The sequence below is a fragment of the Rhinopithecus roxellana genome, chromosome 12, assembly GCF_007565055.1.
Source record: "Rhinopithecus roxellana isolate Shanxi Qingling chromosome 12, ASM756505v1, whole genome shotgun sequence".
NCBI classification, from domain to species: Eukaryota; Metazoa; Chordata; class Mammalia; order Primates; family Cercopithecidae; genus Rhinopithecus; species Rhinopithecus roxellana.
The window spans coordinates 11800843-11826394 of NC_044560.1; the positions used below are offsets into that span (position 1 = coordinate 11800843).

The following is a 25552-nucleotide window of genomic DNA, read 5'->3' on the forward strand; positions in this document are numbered from 1 at the left end:
ACTGCCAGGTTCCCGCTCTCCTGCCCCTCGCTCCAGTAGCAGATACAAGAACTGCTTGATGGGGTGTCACCTTTGCCAGTTTGGGTTCCTCCAAACAGGGGCTGCGGTTGGGGTAGATGCACAGGAGGCGCTCAGAGAGGGTGTTAAAACGGGAGGAGGGCGGAGCCTGGGAGGATAGGCAGGGGTACTGAGGGCTGCTTGTGGGAGAGCGGAGTGGGTGTCTGTCTGAGTCTAATTCTGTATCTGGGTGAGGGTGAGGAGCTGGACATTCTGGGAACCAATTCTGGCCACACCAACACCACTGAGTGTTTCACAGGGAGCCTTGGCCCAGAACCTCTGAGGCTGTCTGTAACATAGGATCCCCACTGCACTCTGCTCCTTGCAAAGCCTTTAGGAAGCACCAGTGTGTTGAAAACCCTGAGTCTAGCCGGGTGCAGTGGTTGACGCCTGTAATCCCAACACTTTAGGGGACCGAGATGGAAGGATCACTTGAGGTCGGGAGTTCGAGACCAGCCTGGCCAGCATGGCAAAACCCCATCTGTACTAAAACTACAAAAATTAGCCAGGCGTGGCGGCGGGCACCTGTAATCCCAGCTACTCGGGAGGCTGAGGTAGGGAATCGCTGAACCCTGGAGGAGGTTGCAGGGAGCTGAGATGGCGCCACTGCACTCCAGCCTGGGTGACAGAGAGAGATCCTGTCTCAAAAAACAAACAAAACAAAACAAAACAAAAGGAAACCCTGAGTCCATCCCTTGAGCACTGGCGTTCTCCTTTGCTGGAGCCCTGGGGCCCTTCCCCAGTTCTGTCTTTCCACCTCTCCACGGGCTTTCCGTCACTCTGCGTCTTAGGCCCCACGCATTGCTACCTCACCATGGGATCTTGGACCAACCCCCAGGCTGCTTCAGTCTTTCCGTGTCTGCATTGGGTGCTGCCTTCATGCTGCATGCCAGCAATCCTTAAGGCCTCAGCTCCTGATGTGACCCCTTCACAACCTTTGCGGGACTGACAAGGAACCTCCCCACCCTAGGAACCCACCGCTGGCCTGGTCTGCTCCCTGGGGCGGGGGCAGAGGGGACAGAGGCCAGATACAGGAAGAGGGCCTCCCGCAGGAGTACGTGTCTTCCCTGCTCCTTCAGTTGGAGGCTCAGGGAAGATTCCTCAGACATTCCCTGTTCGCAGCATCCTCCTCTATCAGGGTCTTCCCGCCTCCCTGGAGAGCTCAGCTGTAGCCAGTGGGAAATGGGACAGATAATTGCAACTTTAAATAAGGCCAAGTGTACGCTCCCTCCCAGGCCCAGCACAGGGGGACTCTCTGAGCTTTGAAGGGAGGCAGCCGGGAGGAAGCCTCAAACGGCACTCAGAGTCCCAGCACTACCACTGCCTCCCTGGTGACCCCAGGCAAGTCACAGCCCCTCTCTGAGCCTCAGTTTCCTCATCTTTCAAATGGGGACCACATGGCATCATCTATGGAAAGTCGCTAGCACAGTGCCTGGTACACTGAGCACCTAGTAGGTACTCAGTAGCTGGAAATAAGGATTATGATTATTATCCCTGTTCAGATTCAGCCTGTCCTACTCATCCCACCCCACTCCAGAGGTTTCTTTGGGAGGTGTTCTCAGTCAAGTCAGCCTCTAGGTGAATGAGGGGTGACGATGATTGTGGTACTAGCCTCCTCTGAGCTAGGCTGACTGTGCCAGGCCTTGTGCAAAGAGTGTTGTGTCCATACCTATGAGTAGGTGCTGTTTACTATTCCCATTTCCCAGATGAGGTCACTGAGGCCACATCCTGTGGTGGGTGGGGGGAGGAGAGGGCTAGCAGGGAAGGGGTTGGGAGCCCATCAGCCTGAGGGGACCACCCACCACCCACCCCATCAGAGAAGTATCCTGTCCCAGTGGGATGCGAGCCAGCGTGGTGAGATGCTTGAGGTTCTGGGTCCAATTTGCCCTTTATGGGAAAACATTTCTGAGCCTGCTTCCAGCATCAGTAGGTCTGACTGGCCTGTCCCAGGCTGCCGCCACCACCACCAATACAGAATTCCTGGTGAGAAGAAACCCCAGTGTGGGGCTGGGTTGCTGATGGGCTGACCAGGCAGGGCACTGGGCCCAGCTGTGGTCCGTGGTCCTGTGGCCTCCGGCTCTCATGTGGACCAGCGGAGTGGCACAGCCAGCAGCTTGGGAGGCTTCTGTTTGGCTCAGAGACAAGGCCGGGTCTGCCATGTTTGTGGGCTTAGCACAAGGCCATCTGACAGAGCCTCTCCTTGTGTCTCAGGGGAAGCTGTCTTCAGGTCACGCTGGGCACCAATGGCCTTCATCCTCCACTTAGCAGCCCAGCTTGCAGGGCCCCGGGCCCAGTCCAAAACCAGACTAGAAAAGGGCATCAGACACACTCTGGAGGGCGAATTGGAGCCCAGAGAAGGGGCGTCTAACTCAAGCTGGGGAAGTGGAGGTGGTCTGATTCCATGCTGCCACCTGAGGCCTGGAAGCCTACCCTTCCCGACCCCACTGCCTGCATCAGCTCTCACCTGAGATTTTCAACTCCCAAAAGGCTCCTTGGGGTCAGGAAAGGAGTTTGGGTCACACAGCCCAGAAATCAAAGCCTGCCTCCCTCACCAACTTGCAGCCAACTTGCAGGGATCTTGCCTGCTTACTTGTTCTCCCTGCCCCTTGGTTTACTTATCTGCTAAATGGGGGCAATGATCCATCCCTTGAAGGGTTTTGGAAAGCTTAGAGGAGCTCAGCTGCTATGCTGGATGTCCATTGCATGGGATAGTGCCTGGCAGGTAGTAGGTGCTCAGTAAACAGTAGCTATGATGATAGAGATCCTAGTGGTGGAAGCTGTATTCCTTCACCTCCTGGCCCATGTCCTCCTTCCCACCACTGGCTCAGGGTGCCCCCCATCCCCCTGTGTCTTCTGCACCCCAAAAGCTCTCTTAATTTCGTGCCCTGCTCCACGTCAAGGGCCCCACCAGCCCATGCCAGAAGCTGGCTCTTTGGCTGGCCTTGCCTCTCAGGGTGTCAGTGGGAAATGGTGGGAAAGAAATGGTCACTAATGCTGAAGACATGGAGGCTCTGGTGAAGATGGTGATGGGAAATTGCTGAGCAGCTCTCCTGAGAAACATCGACATGCGAGAAAATGCCCCAGCAGAGCCGTGACTGCTTAACTGCCTGAGATGCCAGGTGCGGTTGGCAAGAGAGCCCAGGGAGTCATGCTGAGCAGAGATGGCACCCTGGGGTGTTCTGTCACTGCACCCACACTCCCGAGGGCTGCGGAGGTGGTCCTGGAGCCAGGCGTTAATGTGGGAGGGATGCAGGCATTCTGGAAACGTCTCCTTCGAGGCAGCAGCCTCTCTCAGAAAGAGGGAGGGCTTTGGAGCCATCAGACCTAAAGTGGAATCTCTTCTCTGCTCCCGACCAGCTGTGTGGCCTGGAGAAGCCCTCTGTACCTCTCTGATCCTACAATTTCCTCATCTATAACGTGGATCCATTACACAAGAGAACACAGCAACAGCTGTCAGGCCACTTCTTCTGTGGTCCCCTGCTATCTTAGGGATGAAGTCTTAGTCCTTCAACCTGGCATTCAAGACTCTTTGTGAGGCCAGGTACAGTGGCTCACACCTGTAATCCCAGCACTTTGGGAGGCCGAAGTGGGAGGATTACATGAGACCAAGAGTTCAAGACCAGCATGGGCAACATAGCTAGACCCCAGTCTCTACTAAATAAATAAACAAATAAGCAAGCAAGCAAACAAGCCAGCAGGGTATGGTGATCGTGCATGTAGTCCCAGCTACTCAGGAGGCCAAGGTGGGAGGATCACTTGAGCCCTGTAGGTTGAGGCTGCAGTGAGTCATGCTGCCACTGCACTCTGGCCTGGGTGACAGAGAGAGACCCTGTCTCCATTAAAAAATAATAATAATTATAAGACTGTGGTGTCTGGAGTTCTCTTTCTCCTAGGCCTTCCTTCTCCCTCCTGCAGGTTCTTGAAGGGGCCCTGATCATTCTCTCCTCCTGGCCTTTGTACAAGCTGTTCTCCCTGCCTGAGACACCCTTTCCCCTTCTCCTGGTGCTTTCTCTTTCCCTCCTTCCTTTTGCCTTGCTGTCTTCTCAATTTGGGGTTCAAGCCAGTTGCCACTCACTTGGGAAGTCTCCTCTAACCTCCAGGCAGGGTTAGGACTCCTCCTTTGCTGTGGGATCCCCCTTATAGACTGGGACCCCTTATGTCTAAGATCTCCCTTACAGACTGTAGGACAGGGGACTGTGGCAGGGGTGGGGCTGAACGTGGTTTAAGTTACCATTCACTGGCCCCTCTTGGGGTGGGATGGGCCTCAGCCATGTGCATGTCCATAATGTGATGTGGACAACAGATTCACAGGCCACATGGGGCCCTGGTGAAGCAGGCTGTCTGAAGGCAAAAGGGAGCCAAGTTCCAAGGCCACAGAACAGAGCCCAGGATGCCAGACTCAGCAAGGGCCCAATCTGCAGGTAGAATATGGAGCTTGGAAAGTACTTGGGAACTAGTGGCAGGAGCCATACAGGGTTTGCTTCAAATCAGTAAATTTCTCTAAGTCAGTGATAGTATCTATTTTTGATTCTCCAATACTACATCTTTTTCTTTTTTGAGACAAGAGTCTCACTCACTCTGTCACCCAGGCTGGAGTGCAGTGGCAAGATCTCAGCTCACTGCAACCTCTGCCTCCCGGGTTCAAGTTGATTCTCGTGCCTCAGTCTCCCAAGTAGCTGGGATTACAGGCATGCACCACCACACCCAGCTAATTTTTGTATTTTTAGTAGAGACAGGGTTTTGCCATGTGACCCAGGGTGGTCTGGAACTCCTGAGCTACAGCGATTCACCCGCCTCAGCCTCCCAAAGTGCTGGGATCACAGGCGTGAGCCACCACATACAGCCTGATTCTCTAGTACTCAGCATGGGCTTGGCACATGGTAGCTGTTCAATAAATGCAGGCTGGCTGGATGGGAGGAGTGGGTAGCAGATGTATAGATGTATAAATAAATGATGTGAATGGACGGACAGGTAAATGAATGGTCGAGTGGATAGATGAATGGAAAGAGGAGAGGTAGGGAGGGAGATTGCTTCAGAGGAAGGGAGAAAACCTAAGTGGGATGCTGGGCATAGGGGTGAGTGGATGAATTGGTGGTGTAAGGATAGACAGATGAATGCGGTAAATGAGAGAATGAGTAGATGAATAAATAGATGGGTGAGTGGAAGACAAGATGGCAGAATGACTTCATAAATAGCTGCTTGGATTGGGTAATTAGATGGATGGATGGATAGGTGAGCATGTGGGTGGGTGGACTGCTGGATCAGTGAATGGGTGGCTACATGGGCGGGCAGATGGATCAGCGTATAGATGTGTGCGGGTGGGTAAATAGGTAGGTGGGTGAGTGAGCAGATATCAAGATGGTTTATGGATGATTGCAAGGATTGGATGGTTGGAAAGATAGATGGATGAGTGGGTGTATGGGTCAAGGGGTGAATGAATAAACAGTAAATTTCATGTAGCTCAATGCCTGACACCCTGCCCAGAAGCAGAGGGGTGGTCTGGGTTCTGGGATTTGAGTTAATTGTCCTTCACTGGGTGAAACCAGTGCCAATTAGGCAAATCCATCAAGTCCCAGCAGGTCCTGCAGCAGGCTTGCTAATTGACTCCAACCCGACAGACCCCATCTTGGACTTACAGTGGCCTGTGTCTTATTGATTTGTAATTTACACTCCATTCACATGCAGAGGGATTTGAGGTGACTTGTAAGATTAAACCTGCATGCAACAGGACAGTTAGAAGTAAAGTGAGACAGCTAAGAGGCCACATAGCAGAGTGATTAAAAGAGTACCTGGTTCTGCTCCTGGATCTGCCGTGTACTCGCTGCGTGATGTTGGGCAGGTTACTTAACCTCTCTGAAGGTATGTTTCCCCCATCTGCAGGAAGGAAGGGATGAAGGGAGGTTGGTTCAGTAGGAAGATGAATGGATACATATGCGAGATGCTAGTGGATGAACAGGTGGTAGAATACTAGGTGAGTGGAGTGGGACAGATGGATGGGGTGACAGGGTGGGTGGGTGGATGAATAGATGGGTGGGTGGGTAAATGGGGACAATAATCATGATCACGTGGGGCATTGTGAGCATCAAAACAGATAATATGTGTGACAGCTCAGCACACTAAGTACTTTGATTATCTACTATATGGAGTCATCTTGATAGCAGTGACCGCGTTTCCTGGAAGAAAAACTCAGACACCCAGACTGATGATGTCGGCAAGAAAGAGCATTTAAGGTCTGGGTGGGCCTGGGTGATTAGGAGTAAGGTGGTTTTAGAGGCTGGTGGCTACCACAGTGAACCAGACCCGGTCCTGCCTATAAGGCACTTACAGTCCAGTTGAAGGGCAGATGAGTAAAAGAAAGTTGCAGGACACAGTGACAAGTGCAGTGATGGGAGACACACACAGGACTCCGGGAGCCCCAGCACCAGGGTCATCAGGGAAGGCCTCTCAGAGGAGAAGAAGACATTTGAGATGGGTCTTAATGAACATGTCTGAGTGTCCTAGGCAGGCCAGGAGGGCGAGGGACATGGCAGGGAGAAGGAACAGCACCTCGAGTGCCAACTGTGGAGTGAGGCTGTGTCCAGTGGACAGAGGGGAGATGCACACAATTTAGAACCACTCAGAAGGGATGCAGCTATAAGCAACTGGGGTGCCCAGGCCCTCTGCCTTCATTAGCCAGCCTGAGCGTATCTCAGCTCTGCTGTGTCTTCCAAGTGACTGCCTCTCTGAGCTTTCCTCCCCTCTTCTGTCAAATGGCCCTGACGATTGGTCCTAATGTGTCCCGTTAGGATCTCAGGAGATGAGTATTAACGTGGTAGGCATTGTTCCGTGCTTAGCTGCCCAGTAACGCCAGCTGCGGTGATGACACTTCTTTACCTACTGAATAGATGTGAAAACTGTGTGGGTTCATTTAAGTAAAAAGGCTTTAAAAATTAAAAAATCACTCGGCAAATGCTGGCTGTGAGATGCAGCCTGGTGTGTCAGGAAGGCTCGAGGGCGATTGGCCTGGGTTCAGTTTCTGATTCACTATGTGGCCTTGGTCAAGTCACCTAAAATGGGACCAGTCGCAGGCATCCCTCAGGGTTGTCGTGGGAACTAAAGGAGCACTTAATGTGTCCAGGGCTGTTCCCGTCCCTGCCTCCCTTCTTTCCCTTCCCCAGCAAGCCCTGGTGTTCATTTACCACCCACCCCACCCCCAGCAACCCCGTCCCAGACCCCCATCCATCATCCTGTCCTTTGCCGAGGTTAAGTGGGTCCCCAAGCAGCGAATCCAAACTCTCCCGAAGCCCCGGCTGCACAATGTGGCCCGCTGTTAGTGAGCAGCCAGGCTGGCCCAGAGGATTGGGTTTCAGCCGGGGCGGCCGGCGCTGGCGGATGCCCAGGCCAGCGGCAGGCAGGCAGGGGACAGAGCAGAGGAGCTGGCGTCACAGGGATTCCTCCGCTTGGGCCTGAGAAAACAAGAGCAGGCTCCAAGCAGGCAACCGAGGCAGAGAAGGGCCTCTGAGCGGTGGGAGGACAAGAAGGGGTGTGTGCTACGAGAGTCCTCGGGCAGAAGGATTTTACATTAGCCAGGTTCTCTTTCCTTGAGACTGAGGGCTGAGCAAGGGGCTGAGGTAGAAAAACAACGTGCTGCTTGTTGGCAGATTTCACTTTAGAAAATCTGCATTCTTCTAGGAGCTAGTCGGGGGCTTCTCTGGCGTCTCCACCTCTTGCCTTGTTTTGGGCCAGTGAACCCAAGGCCATCTTGGGCTCCCATTCTCATGATGTTTATAGAGGAGAGGGCTCAGGAAACTCAGTCAGGCTGTCTTGGGTTCAAATCTCAGCTTTGCTTCATTCTGGCTGTAGGACTTGGGGCAGATCTCTGAGCCTCTGCAGGCTCAGGTTTCTCATCTGTACAATGGGATAAAGGTATTGGCCTTACAGGGTGTGCAGAGGGTTTAACTCAGGGCCTGGCAACGAGGGCACAGGTAGATGAAAGCAGTGATTCTTCCTTCCGTTTCCTGAGGCAGCATGGTCTAGTGGCTTCTGGGATCGGACCAAAGAGATCAAATTTTACACTGCCCCTTACTGGCCATGTGGCCTTTTGGAAGTCCTTGATCCCTCTGAGCCTTGGTTTCCCCATAAGTTTGCTCTGGGATGTAAATGAGATAATATCAATGAAGCGCCTGCCCCTAGGAGGGCCTCCACCAATGTTAGTGACTTTCCCTATGGCTCTGTATGGTCCAGCCTTTGCATGCTGTAAAAACCTTTGGCTCCCAATGCCTCCTTTGATCTTTAGAACAATGCAGTGAAGTATACAGAGCATGGATTTTGTCATCGCTATTTTACAGATGAGGAAACTAAGGCTCGGAGAGGTGAAGTGACTCTTCCAAGCTTGTCGGTGTCCTTGCCTCCTCCTGGAATTTCTGACTTGGACCATGGAAAGAGTGCTGTGACCATGGACAGTCTGGGTCAGGCCTCCAGGCTGGCCTTACCAGGCCATGAGATCCCAGCCAGGCCTAGCTTCAGGTCTCTTCAGCCCCGCCAGCCCCAGACAGGGTGCAGCAGGAGCCGCTGGGAAGAGCCTGGGCTTGCAACTGCTGCGTGGGTCTCACGCCAGGCTGGTTTGCTGCCTGGACTGCAGGCTGCTGGTCAGTTTGTAGGTGAAGACCCGTGGGTACGGTTACCAGGTGTCTGTTCATCTTCAGCTTCAACCCTTCCCCCAGCTGGCCCCCAAATCTAGCCTAATTTCCTCTGCCAAGGCCACTCTGTGACTCAGCGGTTCTCAGGGCAGATCACATCACTACCCTCTTCAGGAATCTTCCATAGCTCCCCGCTGCTTGTGGGATAAGACCCAACTTCCTCAGCCCCACATTTGAGAGGCCCTCCACATTCTGACACCCTGTCCTGTGCTACCATCTCCTTCCATGAAGCATTTTGCTCCCACTACATGGGACGGATACTCCAGCGTGGCGCAGTGGCTAAGGACATGGGCTTTGGTGCGAGGCAGACCCAGCTCCACCGCTTCCTGGCCATGGAAACCTTGAACAACCTCTCCAAACTTTGATTTCTCCAACTGTAAAGGGAGATCCTAAAGTACTTACTTCACAAATAGTTAACGATGAAATGGGATAATGAGTGCTAAGCGCTTGGCCTGGAGCCCACCACTGAGAGCCAGTCATCAGTTTTATGATTGCCCAGCCTTCCCCGATGTCTTACACTTCTGTGCCTTTGATTCTGCTGGGCCCTGTATGTGGTGTGCCCTTCCCTCTCCTCCCAGCTCACACGCCACCTCCTCTGAGATGCCTTTCCAAATTTCCTGCTCAAAGCTACTCCCTTCTTCCTCTGGGTTTCCTGGCTCCTGGCCGGGACCAGCCGTCTCACTCCGCCTCTCCCTGCAGTAAGTTCACACGTCGGGCACTAGTCTGGGAGCTTTTTGAGGGAAGGGCCTGCTGATCTGCCTCTGTGTCTCCAGTGCCTGGCTCAGGGCCTGGCACACATCGGGTGGAGGAGATGTTCATTGAATGACCATGACTTTGTTACTTAACCCAGCCAGAGCAGGAGGAGTCAGGATAGCTGCCAGGAAGAAGGAAGAAGGAGGCTTTGAGCTCAGTTTTGGAAGAGAAGTTAGCCAGGCCAACAAAGCAAGAAGGGCCAGGCGTTCCAGGCAGAAAAATCTAGAAGGGTCAAGTCGCCAGTGTTCGGGGAGGTAAAGTGCCTTCTGCAAGCAGGAGGAAATTTTGGATGCCTGGATATGAGAGACGCGGAAGACTGGCTGGAAGGAAATTAGCTGGCCTGCTTGGCAGGGGCCTCGAGTAGCTTGTTGAGAGCTAGGACTTGATCCTTCAGGCAGCAGGAGCTCTGAAGGGATCACACGTGGACTTTAGGAACATCACCCAGCTGCCGTGTGGAGGATGGATGCGTGTGCTAGTGCCAGGCCTCGTTCTTAGTGTTGAGGGTACAGTTGTGAACAAGGTGGATGCAGACCTCCCCTACATGTGGGCCCTGGGAGACATCAGATGAACAGAACTCAACTACATGGTGTCATTTAATTCTCACAATGACCCATTTTTCAGATGTGGAAACTGAGGCCCAGAGAGAAGAACTGGCATGCTTGCAATCACACACCACAGAGTGCCACAGCCAAGATTCTGGCCTGGGCAGTCTATGCCCCACTCCCCTGCTGCCCTTCTCCCGCCCGCTGCTATTCTCACACAGGCCCACGCAGAGAGAGAAGATAAACACACACAAGCCCTGATGACTTTGTTGTTTTGTGTTGTTGTTTTTTAAGGCTATGGCCATGGCGTCTTAAAAATAACATAGTTGTGAAAATAGATGGATATGGGTTCCAGTCCTAGCCCTGCCTGTGTGCACTTGTGCAGGTTGCTTCTCCTCTCTGACCTCAGTTTCCTCATCTGTGAAATGGGGTTAATACTAGTATATACTTCTGGAGGTTGAGCCTGCAATGGCATTTAGAGGGCCCTGGACAGTGCTTGGCACGCAATAGGTGCTTAATGAAAGTTCTTTCTTAATGACTTTGGAACACTCACATACTGTCATTAGTGCAGACAAGCAGCATCTGTGGTCCTAGAGAATTATAGCCCATGAGGGGATCAGACAGAGCTGACTAGGAGTGGATTGGAGAATAGGGGGCAACCACCCGCTCCAGCCTGAGAGCAAGGGGCCCCCCTGCAGCCACCTCCTTTCAGCCCAACGCTAACGACTTCAGTGTGTCTCCCCTTTAAGTTCAAATATTTCTGAAATGTACACTGCTCATTCACACATAGCCAGAGGGGCCATTGGGCCTCCCCAGCCCGGCAGTCAGGGCCTCCTGATTGCTTTCTTCTGTGCAGCCTCCAGGAAGGAGAGGGGGTGTGGGTACAGTAGGGATAGGGCCAAAGTCACTCCCATGGCCGGGCCCCTGTTTTCACACTGAGGAAGATGCTCTGGGCTGGTGGCCCCAGTTCCAGCTTTTGCCTGGATGCTAAAAATCTGTGAGTCTCTTTCTTCATCTATCCCTTGGGATTTTTTTAAATGGGCATTAAGAGCAGCCCAGGTCTGGGAACCAGACATTTCAATAGGGTGGGAGGGCCTAAGAGCAGGTGAAACGGCACAGTGAGCAGAGTGGGAAGCAAGTGGTAACAGCGAGGCTGGCAAGGATGTGGGGAGACAGGGATGATCCAGGAGAGGTACCTCGGAGAGCTGCAAACCCTTCATGGCCCTGTCCTGTGCTACCTGGGCAGCCCCTGCTTAACCTCTCCAGGCTCAGCTGTCAGCTCCCACCGCTTCCAGCCCCATCCTTCAGCCAGCGCTTGATTCCCACAAACCCCGCTGTGGCCCAGCTCACCTCCTGGCCTTTGCCCTGCTTCCCCTCTGCCTAGTGTGCCCTTCCCACTCCACATCAGTCACTCCCCACTCACCCAGTCTTTAAGCCTCCATGCAGGCATCACGTTCTCCTGAAAGCCATCCCTAAATTTGGCATTTTCTTCCCCTCCTTCCATATTCATTTCCTATAACCTGCAATACACCATGCACATCCTCATTGTGGTCTCAGCCACATAGTGTGGTGATTAATTATCTGTGTACAGTGACAACAGCTTCCCCTGCATGAGAGATTGTCACTGTCACAGTGGGGATAGAGATAGAAACATTTCCAGAGCTTCAGAGGCAGCTCAAGGGAGCCCAGCAGCTCCCAAAGTATGGGAAGTGAAATGATGTTCGGTACTTTGCAGACAAACATTTTTAATTGTAGTAGTCTATGTTTATTTTCCTTCCTGTTATAGCAAGAGATATTGGTTTTCCATTTATAATCATGATTACATTTTTTTCCTCTTTAAGATACTTTTAAGAAAGAAAAGGAGTCAAGTGGAAGAAAAAGTAGTAACTAAATAATTGCATAGGTTGTAGGTGGAAATGGCTAAAGTCATTAACGTTGTCTATATTAAAGGCTCAAGCCTGGGCAACCCTATTGGAACAGAACACTGGCATATGCTCAAGCCTTGCAGATGGGGAGAGGAGACCTATGTGCCAAGCCCTGTGCTAGGTCTTAGGGATACCAGGACCGGGACTCAGCACCTACCTCTCAGGGGACCACAGCGCTTTGGGAGATGATAGCAAATAGGGGTAGTTACCACCCAGAATATCTTCAAGTGCCAGGATATCTTGACGCACCCTTGGCTGCAAAGTGTTGGGGCAGAATGGATTTAAGAGGACTTGCTAGAGGAGGTGACCTGAGTTGAGACTTCACAGATGAACAGTAGGGCAGACAAAGAAGATGTAAAGGTGAGAAGGTCAGAAGGAACAGTATGTGTGAGGTCCAAGGGTGAGAAAACACCACATTGTCTGCAGAGTGAGACAGCCAGTCTCTTCACCTACTCATAGCTAACTGGAAGGTAGCTTGTGGGTGGAATAGATGTGTGATCTTGGGCAAGTTCCCGAGGCTTTGGAAGCCTCAGCTTTCTCATCTGTGAAATGGATCATCTGTGAAATGGGTCATCTGTGAAATGGGACAGTATCAAGTACCTCTTGGCATTATTGTGAGAATGTTGGTGAGAGATTCTTGCTCCTAATAGGATCTCAGCAGACATGAGTTCTCTCCCTTTGTAGGTTTTTGGGATTGGAGGGGAGACATCTGGTGTGTTACAGGGTGGAAAAAGGACATGACGCTGGTGGAAACAGAGCTTGTTTTCCTGAACCCACTAAGTTCTTGAGGCAATAAGTATTAACTCCAGATTCCCCAGAGGACAGAGTTTGACTTTTGTGCTTGGTTTGAGAGGAATAAAGAGAAAACTCAGGGCACCCCAGGGAAAGCAGCATCAGATGGACTGGGACAGGCTCCATGGAGGCTTTGGCCGTGGAGCAAGAGACTGATGCTTGTCAGATGTTGGCAGGCGTATCTGGGAGGTGGGGGAAGGCAGGCAGACTAAGCTAGAGCCTCTTGGGACTGCCTTCACTTTCAGGGGCCACCTAATAAGCCCAAAGGAGGAAGCAGTGTGTGCAGGCACTGGGTGTGCCAAAAAGCATTGCACACCATCTAAAGACAGCAGCTGTTACTAAGTGAGGATCTACTTTGTGCTGGGATCCAAGCTGCTATACTTCCAGACTCGGAAGGTATTTTGGCCATTTTCCAGGTAAGGAAACTGAGACTTAACAAGAGGTAGAACAAATAAAGGTCCATTTGTTTTTTGTTTATTTGTTTGTTTTGTTTTGTTTTTTGAGACAGAGTCTTGCTCTGTTGCCCAGGCAGGCGTGCAATGGTGCAATCTCAGTTCACTGCAACCTCTGCCTCCCAGGTTCAAGCAATTCTCGTGCTTTAGCCTCCCAGGTAGCTGGGATTACAGGCATGCGTCACCATGCCTGACTAATTTTTGCATTTTTAGTAGAGACGGGGTTTGACCATGTTGGCCAGGCTGGTCTCAAACTCGTGACCTCAAGTGATCTGCCCGCCTCAAAAGGTTCATTTGTAATAGTCTGTGTTTATTTTCCTTCCTTTTATGGCAAGTGATATTGGTTACCAAGCAAGGAAGGGACAGGACTGGTGTTAGAATCCAGATCTCTGTGACCTCCAGAGCCCAGGTCTGTCTGCTCTGCTCATTTGCCTTTTGTGCAGAGGTAGAGGGAGGTGTTAAAATTGAAAAGCAAAAGACCAGGTTGGGGAGAGAGCATGCTTGTGCTGCCTCCTGCCACAACCCAGAGGGGTGACAGATTTCCCAGAGCCAGGCTTCCAGGCAAGTGGCACTGGAGAAGGGAGCAGAGGAGATGCCGGCCCTCTACCTCCTCCCAAAGGGATCTGCAAACTTCATGTTCCTTCATGTTTCCTTTGTGTCTGCAAACCAGCCAGTCCATTTACTTCCAGTCCTTCTGAGATCCTCCCAATGCTTTGGGCCACTGCTTTGGGCCAGGAGAGGTAGAAGGCACAGGCAGACAGTGGGGCCCCCCACCCTAATCTTCTTGGGAGCCCAGAGTTTGAGCACCAACTTTTAGTGTGTGACTTTGGCAAGCCATTTGCCCTCCTTGAGCCCAAGTTTCCACCCATACGATGAAGATGTCAGTTCCCGGCCCCTCCTTCTCTGGGCCATGGAATCCTCTAGTGTTTGGCCTCTGGGTCAGCCCAGGAATCTAGCCAAGGGATGGGGCCACCTGCTTGGTGGGCTTGCCTCCCCCGCCCGACCCTCTTCTTGTCCCAAGCAGAGTCTCTCCTCTGCCTTGTTCGACACAGCTCCCAGCAGCTGTTCCCTGGGCCCAGGCAGAGAGCCCGGCTTGGCGTGTCTCCGGCTGAGGCCGATGAGAGAAAACAGGTTAAAAGTTCAGCCCTTGTTCTCTCCAGGAAGAAAAATCTGTAGCATTCGGAGTGTGAAAAGGAACCCTTTTTTCAGCTCCAAAGCTGCATAATAGAACTTCCCTCCAATTTGCCATCAAAAAGATGCCCTTGGCACTGGCTCCACCGTCCCTGGCACCCTTACCCCCCACCCCCTCCCTGTGCCATCCCCCAGTGGAAAGGGACACAGTGACCACAGGCGGTCATGGGGATGCCAGTGCACAGGGACACAAGCCATAGGCAGTTGTGGGGATACTTCTGCATCCGCTCTTGTCAGCTCATGGGTCTGACTGGGGTCACCTCTGGCCAAATGCTTCCTCCTGTCCCCACCCTTTATCCCCTCCACCCCTGCCATAGTTCAGGCCCTAATTATCTGCCATTTGGACCTTCTGAGCTGCCTGGACACTGGGCACACAGCCCCAATCTCCTGGTCCTTGTCATTTAGCCCAGACCATTAAACTAATTGTTTGAAGTGCCTAAAAGTTTATAGGCTAGGAGGCAAGACACCTCCACTTCCCACTGTGCTGCCAACTCCTATGCAATCTTTGGAAGCCCCTTCCCATCCCTGTGCTTCAGTTGCCCTGTCTCCGAAAGGAGGCGGTTGGGCTGGGCCAGGGACAGCATCTCTGGTTCATATTTGTTTCCTGGAATACTGTGGCAAGAAGTATCATGTGGCCATAGTATAGGAATTGATGAGTGATGCCTGCCCTGGGCACAGAATTGGAGCATGGCAGCAAGCATACCTCTTACCCACTCTCACCGAGCGAGGTGGTGTCACTGTAACCTTCTAGGTCTCTCCCCCTACTGTCTCATAACTATTTATATTCATACCTCATCTCCACTACCAGACCAGCAACTGCTCCATGGTAGGGTCTTGCTAGCCACAGTTTTCTCTCTCAGGGTGCCCAGTGCAGTGCCTGGTACATAATGGGCATCAGGATATTTTGTTGAATGAATGCTTGAAGGGGGTTCATTTAAATTCATTCGGTGTATTGCAATTCCATTCAGAAAGTGTTTGGAAGCCAGAGAGGCCAGGAAGGGGTAGAAGAGAGGAGTCCTGAGCCTGACCTGGGGAGAATGGGGGTCTCCAGGGCCATGTGGCTCTTCTTCCCCTTAGGCCATGTGGCTCCCTGCAGCTGCTGGAATTGGGGGAGGCAAGTGGGGCCCAGGATGGTCCCAGATGCTGATGTGTCTCCTGAACCCCCACAGGCCATGTGACAGTTGGCCCCTACTGGGTGCAGTGCTTGCCCTCAACACTTCTCCACTCCTGGGACCCTGTCCTGGGGGGCAGAGTTGCCTGAGCCCTGGGGGCAGGACCTCAGCCATGGGAACATGATGGAAGACTCCAGGTTTCTAGAGAAAGGGAGAGTGTCTTGACAAGATGTGTGTGCCAGAGGGGCAAGGAGGGGAAACTGGGGGGGTCTCAGCTGGGACACAAGAACAGCCCCTCTAAGGCCCAGGTTCCAGTTTTTGAGAGTTTCATGCAAGCTGAGAAGCAAACAGATCCCCAGAGTTTGATGTGGCAAGACCCAAGAGTTTAGTGGCAGACCCTCTGAAACCCATCCAGTAGACCCCAGGTTTAGTGGATGTAAGACCCTCCCCGTCCAGAAAAGGAAGGGAAGGACAGTACTTAGGTTAGTGGGATTATACTGGCCGAGAGGTAGAGCCTGACCACGATGTAAGGATGGACTTGGCCTGGAGGGGCGGGGCCTAGAGGAGTGGCATTAGATGATTGGCTAGGCTGTGGGGGTAGGCGGGATAATGGAGTAGAGAGGCGGAGTCTAAACCAAGGGCAGTCTGGAGAATTAGAGCCACATGACTGGGGCAGTGGAAGTAGGCGGGGCTCTCTGTAAAGAAGGCTGAGGGCCCAACAGAGAGATTGACAGCACCTGGTAGGTGGGGCGGGGCGGTGACTCTTTGCTCTCCCCACAGAAACGCTAATGGACTCCACTACAGCGACGGCTGAGCTGGGCTGGATGGTGCATCCTCCATCAGGGGTGAGTCAGTGGTCCCCAAACCTTGCATTGGTCCCCAGGATCCCTCAAACCCTGCTGCAGGGCCTGAATGCCCCCTCATATTCTAACCCCTTTCCCCCTTTTCAGGGCCCAGAGCCAGGCCTCTCTCAGCCCCACCCTCCCAATCTCCGACCATTGATGGAGCCATGATCCCCTACCATTGATGGAGCCAGTTACCATGACAACAGGCTGGATGCTTTCAGCCTTTATCCCGTGGAATCCTTAGGGCGAGGCTGAGAAGTAGGTGCTCGCACTACCCCTGTTTTACAGATGAAGAAAGTGAACTGTCATTTCCTGAGTACCCACTCTATGTCAGATACTGTATTAAGCACCTTTATACACATCATCTCTAATCCCACGGAGAGGAATTATCTCCATTTTACAGATGAGAAAACTGAGGCTCAGCAAGGTGTAGCCACCTGCCCAGGGCCCTATAGATAATAAGTGAGGGGCTAAGGTTTGTATTCAGGACTATGACTGAGTCCTCTCTGCCTGCTTTCTGGGTCCCCATAACACAATGCTCCCCATCCTTTGGCTCTTATCATCCTAGGGTCTATGCTGTGAGCTCTCCAAGAGCAAATTCGGGCATAAGTTACAGACTGTGGGGAAAGATAGTCCTGAAAATCTGTCTTAGCTCTGCCACTTACCAGCTGTGTGATTTGGGGCCAGTTCCTTAATCTCTCTGAGCTTTAGTTTCTTCATCTATAAAATGGTGATGATGTCTTAGACCTCACAAGACTGTTGTGAGGTTTTCCTGCAAAGTGTCTAACACAATGCCTGGCATAGACTGGGCTCCCAGTCAAGGGAGCTATAATCATCATCATCATTATCATTGTCATGAAGTTGAATATTCATCCCTCATCCCCGTGGTCTCTGGGGAGGGCTCTGGGCTCTACAACCCAGCCCTTCCCTTCCCCCCACCCCGGTTGCTCCACTGGGACTCAGCTGCTGCCCCAGGGAACTGCGTTCCTCCCACCCCCCAGGCCTGTGTTCTCAATAGGCAGGGCCCCAGGGTCAGGCTGCTTTCTGTGGCTCTTTCTTGTCACCAATTTTCCATCTGCGAAGGCGGCTGGGCCCACAGCCCCACCCTGCCAGTAATGAGGCCAGGCTGGGCTGCAGGGCCCCCGGACGCAATTATTTGGGGTGTTTAGGCTGCAGGGCCTCCGCATGTTAATTAGAGAGAGGGGAGAAAGGCAGAGTGCTCTAATTAAGTGTTCTAATTAAGTTCTGAAGAAGAGCAGCGGTTGTAACAAGGGGCTGACTTTGTCACATGGTGCCACCAAAAAAAAAAAAAAAATTAATGCAATGTGGGGAGCTTCAGAGTCGCCGTTGAAGAAGAGGCTAAGCCAGTCAGCTCCAGACCTGCCCTCCCCGTGTGCACTCACCCTTCATCGCACCTGACCCTCCCCAGGCTGCCAGTCCCTGCTCCACACGCACAGACTTGGCCCAGGGAATCTGAGTGGCACAGGATAAAGGACACCCACTTGAGGGGGACACCTCTTCCATCAGCTGCCACTCCCACAGTCACATTTGGCAATTGGAGGCCCAGGAGGGAGAAATGGCTTGCCCAAGGCCACTCATCAAGTTACTAGAGCTGGGACTAGAACCTGGGACTCCTGGGGCACACTTGGGGTCCTTGTGTTTCCAGGTAGCACGGGCAAGCACATGAACAGCTCTGGGTCTGTGTGGCCTGGGTCAAGTGACCTCACTTCTGGTCTCTACTCCCTCATCCTCTGTAAAAGGAGTCTAACCATATAGACCATGTGTGATAATCACGCCAAAGAAATGAGATTCTGTTAGCGTGCCCAGCCCCGGATGTGGATGGGAGAGGGGACTCTGCTGTTGGGGCTCCTTTGAGTCTACCCCAGGTGAAGCCGGCCAACACCAAGGGGGACACAGGAGAGGGACAGGAGGGGTGGCTGCCCTCAGCAAGCTCTCTGTCCCACTGACACTGGCCCAAGAGGGCTGAGTGTACTGGGCACTCACACAGGGAGATTGTTCCCGAAGGCCCTTGGGAAAGTTAGTGAATGCAAGAGGCAGGCAGCCAGAGAGCCTGGTGCAGAGGAGACCAGAGACGGTGCTCCAGGAGGGCACAGAAGTGTGCAAAAGGCTCAGCAGTGGGAACAAGCCTGGTCCATGAGTGTGAAGAGATAACCCAGGTCTGCCCTAGGCCCTTCCCACCCCAACTTTCCACCACCTGGCCCAGCCCCCTGCGGCAGTGAGGCTTGGCAACTCTCTGCTGGGTTTGTGAGATCCCAGGCTGCCCCAGAGAGGGTACGGGAGTACCTTCCCCAGGCAGGGAGGGTGGGCGGCCTCCCTCCAGGTACCCGAGAGCAAATTCTAGCAGCCGAAAGCCCCAGAGCAGAGCTGTTCTCATGGGGAAGGACCCTGTCCTCCCCATCATCCTAGGCGTTCACTGAGGATGAGGACTGTCTTCCTCCATCAGACTGAGAGTTCCCAAGGGCAAGGGCTGTCTCTCCCTGATCAGACAAGGGGCTCTCCGAGGGCAGAGGTTCTCTCTCCTCCATCAGACTGGTAGCCCCCCCAACCACAAAGCTATGTCTACTTTCATCAGAAAGAATTCCCTAAGTGGAGAAGGGTTCTCCCTATTTTCCCCTTCCAGGTGGGAACTTCCTGGCCAGAGTCCCTGTCTCCTTTATCAGATTAGTGTACCACTGACAATAAGGGCCACGTCTGCCCTGTCAGCTAGCAGAATACCAAGAGAAGGATGTGTGCCTTTCCCACCTGATTGGCATGTCTCCCCCATCAGATTGGGAATTCTCTGATGTCTTCACCATTAGACTGGAGGATTCCCTAAGGCAGAGTCTGTGTCTTCCACCTTAGACTGAGTGTGTGCTGGGGCTGAGCCCTTACCTCCCCACCTGACGAGCATTTTACCCACAGTGGGAAGAGGTGAGTGGCTACGATGAGAACATGAACACAATCCGCACGTACCAGGTGTGCAACGTGTTTGAGTCAAGCCAGAACAACTGGCTACGGACCAAGTTTATCCGGCGCCGTGGCGCCCACCGCATCCACGTGGAGATGAAGTTTTCGGTGCGTGACTGCAGCAGCATCCCCAGCGTGCCTGGCTCCTGCAAGGAGACCTTCAACCTCTATTACTATGAGGCTGACTTTGACTCGGCCACCAAGACCTTCCCCAACTGGATGGAGAATCCATGGGTGAAGGTGGATACCATTGCAGCCGACGAGAGCTTCTCCCAGGTGGACCTGGGCGGCCGCGTCATGAAAATCAACACCGAGGTGCGGAGCTTTGGACCTGTGTCCCGCAGCGGCTTCTACCTGGCCTTCCAGGACTATGGCGGCTGCATGTCCCTCATCGCCGTGCGTGTCTTCTACCGCAAGTGCCCCCGCATCATCCAGAATGGCGCCATCTTCCAGGAAACCCTGTCGGGAGCTGAGAGCACATCGCTGGTGGCTGCCCGGGGCAGCTGCATCGCCAATGCGGAAGAGGTGGATGTGCCCATCAAGCTCTACTGTAATGGGGACGGCGAGTGGCTGGTGCCCATCGGGCGCTGCATGTGCAAAGCAGGCTTCGAGGCTGTTGAGAATGGCACCGTCTGCCGAGGTAAGGGCCAGGGTGGGGCACGTACCCCTGCAAATGCATAGAACTGGTCTTGGCTGCAGACTTGGGTCTGGCCTCTGAAGCTCAGAGCTGACCATGAGGCACTCTAGGGCCAGGCTTTCCAAACTGGCAACCATCGCTCAGCTTCTTAGAGGGAGGCACTTGAATATAGCACTTCCTGAAAACGATCCATGCACATCCTGCAGGTGGTATTCCAGATGATCTGGGTTGGCATAGGATAAAGGTTTTTTGTTTACGTCATCATACGAGTATGTCAAGTGGTGTCTTTTTCTTCATTTACAAAGGTGATATGGTTCCCCTTTTAAGAAAACGTATGTTACAATAAGTAACATTTATATATTAATAAGTTAACATTTTTTGAGCTTTTACTCTGTCAGTATAGACCGGACAATGCTGAAGTGACAAAACAATAAAAGTTTATTTCTCCCCTTAATGCTCCATATCCATTGTGGATCAGCTTGGGACTCCTCCCTCTGAGAGTCAAACGGATGGAGCGCCACCATTCGGGATGTTGCCATCCGCAGGGCAGACGGATGGAAGGAGTGTGGCAGATGGAATACTGGCTTTAAAGCTTCCACCTGGAATGCGCCCCTGCTGTAACCTCTGTGTGCATTTCACTGGCCAAAGCAAGTCACAAGGTTACTTCCTATTCAAAGAGATGGAAAAGTGCGATTTTACTGTGAGCCAGGCCCACGACTCCCCCTTGTACTATATGCTGAGCACTTCTGTGACTTAATTCGTTTAATCCTCACAAGGACCCTGTGACAGAAAGTACTGTTGTCTATGAAGAAACTAAGGTTCAGAGAGCTTAAGCAGAGACTAAGTAGAGGATCTGGGATTCCAAAACCCACCCTCTTAACCACCATGCCACACATTTAGCTTAAGGAGAACTATTAAGTAAGTATAAGTGATGTTTGAGTACGGCAAAGAACCGTGAAGGTGGTCTGCAAACACGAGAAGTTTGTGAGAGGTACAGCCTGGTGCTAAGAAGGCTGTGAAGGTTGAAGGACCTGGGTTAAATCACCCCTGCCAGTCACTAGCAGTATCACCTTGGCCAAGTGTAAAACCCTCCTTCCTAGGTTGGTGTGAGGAGTCAGGAACTTGATGCATGCAAAGTACTTGCGATGGTTTCCAGTACACAGGAAGTGCTTAATAGATGTTAACTAAATGAGAGGATGTGTACAAAGCCCAGGTGCTCAGCCTGTGAACTGTGGTGGTGGTGCTGGGGGTGTAGGGGACTTGAAGCTACCTGTGTCATGTCCTCTTGCATTCCCCACTGGATTCAGAGGTTGAGGCCAGATCCTGGGGTGCCTCAGATGCCAGGCTAAATGTTTGGACCCTAATCCAGTGTCCTTGGAGAGCCAGGGAAAGTTTAGCCTGGGGGTGGTTGCAGTGATCCTCAACCTGATAAAATGCTTGTTAAATCTACCAGCTCTGTGGTTCCTCCCTCTAGCCCTCTGAGACAAGCAAGGCAGCTTTTCAAGATACCTAGAAGGACAGATGGGGGTGCCAGAGACAGGAGGAAGGGGCCTATAGGGGAACCATTGTTGTCATCTCAAGAGACAGTGGCAGCCTGGAGTGGGGCATCCACCAGTGCTGGGGAAGAGGAGAGGTAAGATCAAAGGATGTTTTGCCAATGAAAGGGATGGGATGGGAAGACAGGATGGAAAGGGAAGAGAGGGAAGAATCACAGGGAACGGGGCATTCCAGCTTGCAGGAAGGTGATGGTTCTAGGAAAGAAATGGGCAAGTTAGGAGAAAGGGCTGGTTTCTTGGGGAAGATAACAAATTTGGTTTTACGTCCTTGGGTGTAAAAGTGCACAACCTTGGGACACGGCAGTGGTGAGACAGGGTGTGGGTGGCAGAGCAAGTGAATGGGAAACCAGCCACTCATTTTTGATGGTTTGTTCATTCATCAAACTTTTACTGAGCCTGCTCTGTGTCAGACTTTAGGCTGAGCATCAGGCAGTACAGAGAAGAATCAGACTGTGGCTCTGCCTTCTGGAGCTCAGAGTCTAGCAGGGGAGACAGACATATAAATGTACAAAGGTGGTGATGTGTTAGACTTGTTTTAATAGGAACTGCTCAGGCTACATTGGGCACAGAAAATGACAGAAGGCTTCACAGAGGAGGTGACATTGGAGCTGAGTCTTGGGTGGGTGGCTCAGGAATGCTGGAGGATGGAGCTGCATGAATAAAGGCCTGGGAACGTGAATCAACTTGGCCCATTAGGGAGGCAGGTTTGGTATGGCCATAGCTAAGGGCTGGAGGAGGGGTGTAGGAAGAACTGCAACAGGCGGGGTGTTCAGATGAGAAGATATATTCGTTACCTGTTGCTGCATAAAAATTATTCCAAGACTTAGCAGTTTAAAACAACCAACAGGTCAGGTGTGGTGGCTCATGCCTGTAATCCTAGCACTTTGGGAAGCTGAGGCAGGAAGATTGCTTGAGCCCAAGAGTTTGAGACCAGCCTGAGCAACATAGTGAGACCCTGTCTCTACAAAGAAAGAAAAAGAAAAAATTTAGCCAGGTGTAGTAGTGTGCATCTGTAGTTCCAGCTACTCAGGAGGCTGAAGTGGGAGGATCGCTTGAGGCTATAGTGAGCTATGATCATGCCACTGCACTCTAGCCTGGGTGACAGAGCAAGACCTTGTCTCTAAACAACAACAAACGTTCATTATCTCATTGTTTCTGAGGGTCAGGAATCCAGATGTGGCTTAGCTGGGTACTTCTGGCTCAGATTTTCCTGTGAGGTTGCACTCAAGGTGTGGCCTGGGGCTGCGGTTTCATCTGAAGGCCGGACCAGGGAGGGGTCTGCTTCTAAGGTCACTCACAGAGTTCTTGGCAGGACTCTGTCCCTCACCACATGGGCCTCTTGCATGTGCAGTGACATTCCCCAGAGTGAGAGAGCCAAGAGAGAATACCAGCAAACACCCAAGACAGAAGCCACAATCTTTTATAACCTAATCCAGAAGTGACATGTCACCACTTCTGCCATATTCTCTGCATTAAAAGCAAGTCACCCAACTCAGAGTTAGAGCTGCTCCTTGCAGATGGTGAGGGTGCAAGGGGGGGCAGGGGTAAGGTGTGCCCAGCCCTGGCTCCCTTCCAGGTTCCCTTCCACACCCATCTTCCCCTGTACCTGACAGCCTCCCCAAGGCCCCAACCCAGCTCAGCCATCCTCAGAGTGTGAGTGGGGGCCAGTCAGGGTGTGATTAATGAGCTCAGGGAACCCAGAAGGACACCAGCTGTTGCTGTGGCCTGTGCTGCTGTGACCCAGATGTGAGGCTGCTGCAGGCCAAGCCCCATAGGCACTGGCCCCACTGGAGCAGGACATGCAGGAATGGTGATTCCAGCTCACATTCAAGTAACATTGGTCAAGTGCTTTCTCGTCCTCTAGCTTAGGGCTTCTCAATCTTTATTGTGGATCAGAGTCACCTCGTTAGTTGGTTAAAGTGTAGGTTTCTGGGTCTGACTCAAACCTCTCCCCCAGATCTGGGAATGTGGCTCTGAGATGGGGGGCCAAGAATCAGCAGGGTTTGTTTTTCGTTTTTTGTTTCGAGACAGGGTCTTGCTTTATCACCCAGGCTGGAGTGCAGTGGCGCACTCTCAACTCATTACAAGCTCCACCTCCTGGGTTCAAGCAATTCTTGTGCCTCGGCCTCCTGAGTAGCTGGGATTACAGGCGTGCACCACCATGCCCAGCTAATTTTTGTATTTTTAGTAGAGATGGGGTTTCACCATGTTGACCAGGCTGGTCTCAAAATCCTGGCCTCAAGTGATCCACCTGCCTTGGCCTCCCAAAAGCTGGAATTACAGGCATGACCCACCGTGCCCAGCTGGAATCAGCATTTTAAAACAAGCAGCCCTGCCTGATGATTCGGTACCAGGACCATGAGCTGAGACACACGATATAACACATGTTTGGACCAAGCTGGGACCTCAGGCCAAAGAGAGGACACAAGCCCAGCCCCAACACCACCTCAGGGATCATCCCCGCTGGGGCAGTGGAACATTAGCAGAATCTCTAAGAGGATGTGGTTTGAAAAGATGCGTTTATTATTGAGATGTAATTTAATAGGAAAACATCCATTGCTTTGTTAATATAAATGAGAGAAAATAAGGCTGGATTAAGTCTTCTTGGCAGATGGAGAGTGGGGGAGTCTTCATAGGGAGCGGCCACCATCCCTGGTGTGGGCGGTGATGGTGTACAAAGACTTACTAGTTCCCAATACAGTGAGTGGGCTAAACTGATTCAATCTCACCGACTTCCTCTGGTGCCTACTGTGTACAGGGCACAGTGGGAGAGGGGAGGGGCCTGGGGAAGCCAACCATTCAACACACGTTTTGAGTAACCTCTGTGGGCCATTTAGCCCTCTAACAAATATGTATTGCGTACCTACTATGAGCCAGGCACATTCCAGGTGCAGTCGGATACGGAAATGAACAAGACAGGCGCATTCAGTGCCCTCTCAGAGTTTTTAGTCTGAGTCGGTGGATAGGAGAAGACAGAAGAAAAAGTCAATGAGCAAATCAATAAACTAGTTGCAGACTGTGATGAGTGAAGGGGGTAAGAACTGTGCAACAATAGAGATGAAAAAGTGGCCGTGCTTCAGGAAGGGCTCCCCGGAAGAGATATCATTGAACTGATGGGCCTGAGAAGGCTTGGGGGAAAGCATTCCAGGCAGGGGATCCCTGAGAAACCCTGACACTCAGGGTTTGGTCTGAAGTGGCTCCTGGGTGAGCAGGGGACTCAGACACCCAGGGAACAAGGCAGAGTATCGTCCTGCCACAAATGAGGTCCATGCAGGCAAAGTGCTTTGAGGACATGAAGAAGAAGGCATCTTGTACGACTGGGCATCTTGGAAGGCTTTAGAAGAGCCATGTTCCCTCCCCAATGCCAGTCCCCACTGGGGCTTCCCGCCAGCAGGTCTGCTGGGAGTGGCAGAAGGTGTCCCTGGAATGCCTTCTTTGCAGCAGCCGCCTGCACCCAAGTCTGTTTCTCTGACTCTTTCCAGAGTATGATAGATGTGACTGTGAATGTGCCCCTGCCTCAGTTTCTCCAAGTCTGCCTGTCTCCAGATCCCTGTTCTCCTTGGTCTCTCCTTACCCACCTCAGTCCCGACTTCCACTAGCCCAGCAGGAGCCCCCAACCTAGCCTTCTTTGGGGACCTTGCTCTGTTCTCTCGCAGTGGCCAACCTGCATCTGTGAGGAATCTGGAGGCAGTTCCGCAGTGAGCCTGATTACTGCGATGCTATCAGGCGTAATGGGATTTTTAATATTTAGCTTGGATGGGGAGAGGGGCTGCTAGCCAGGGTGGTTGCACGCACATGTTGATTCACTGGCTCCAGCTCAGACTCCCCAGTTCCCAGCTGCTGGGTTTCTCCTCCCAGCCTCTCCCTCTTGTCTGCCCTGCCCTGCTGTGCAGCTCCTGCTCTCTCCCCAGCTCATGGCCTCTCCTTGACCTTGGCTTCAGAGACCTGCTTTCAAACCCCAGCCCTGCCTCTTGCTAGCTGTGTGACCTTGGGTGAGCAACTGACCCTCTCCCAACCTTTGTTTTCTCATCTGCAAAACAGAATA

At 52.4% G+C, this 25552-nt stretch overlaps 1 protein-coding gene across 1 annotated transcript in view; it reads left to right on the plus strand.

Annotated features, from left to right (window-relative positions):
• Positions 1–25552, plus strand: part of EPHB2 (EPH receptor B2) — a 205764-nt gene that overhangs the window by 54864 nt on the left and 125348 nt on the right. Inside the window, exons 2-3 of the mRNA XM_030913664.1 lie at positions 16283–16347; positions 19270–19954. Coding sequence (XP_030769524.1) covers positions 16283–16347; positions 19270–19954 — 750 coding nt within the window. The remainder of the gene's footprint in view (positions 1–16282; positions 16348–19269; positions 19955–25552) is intronic.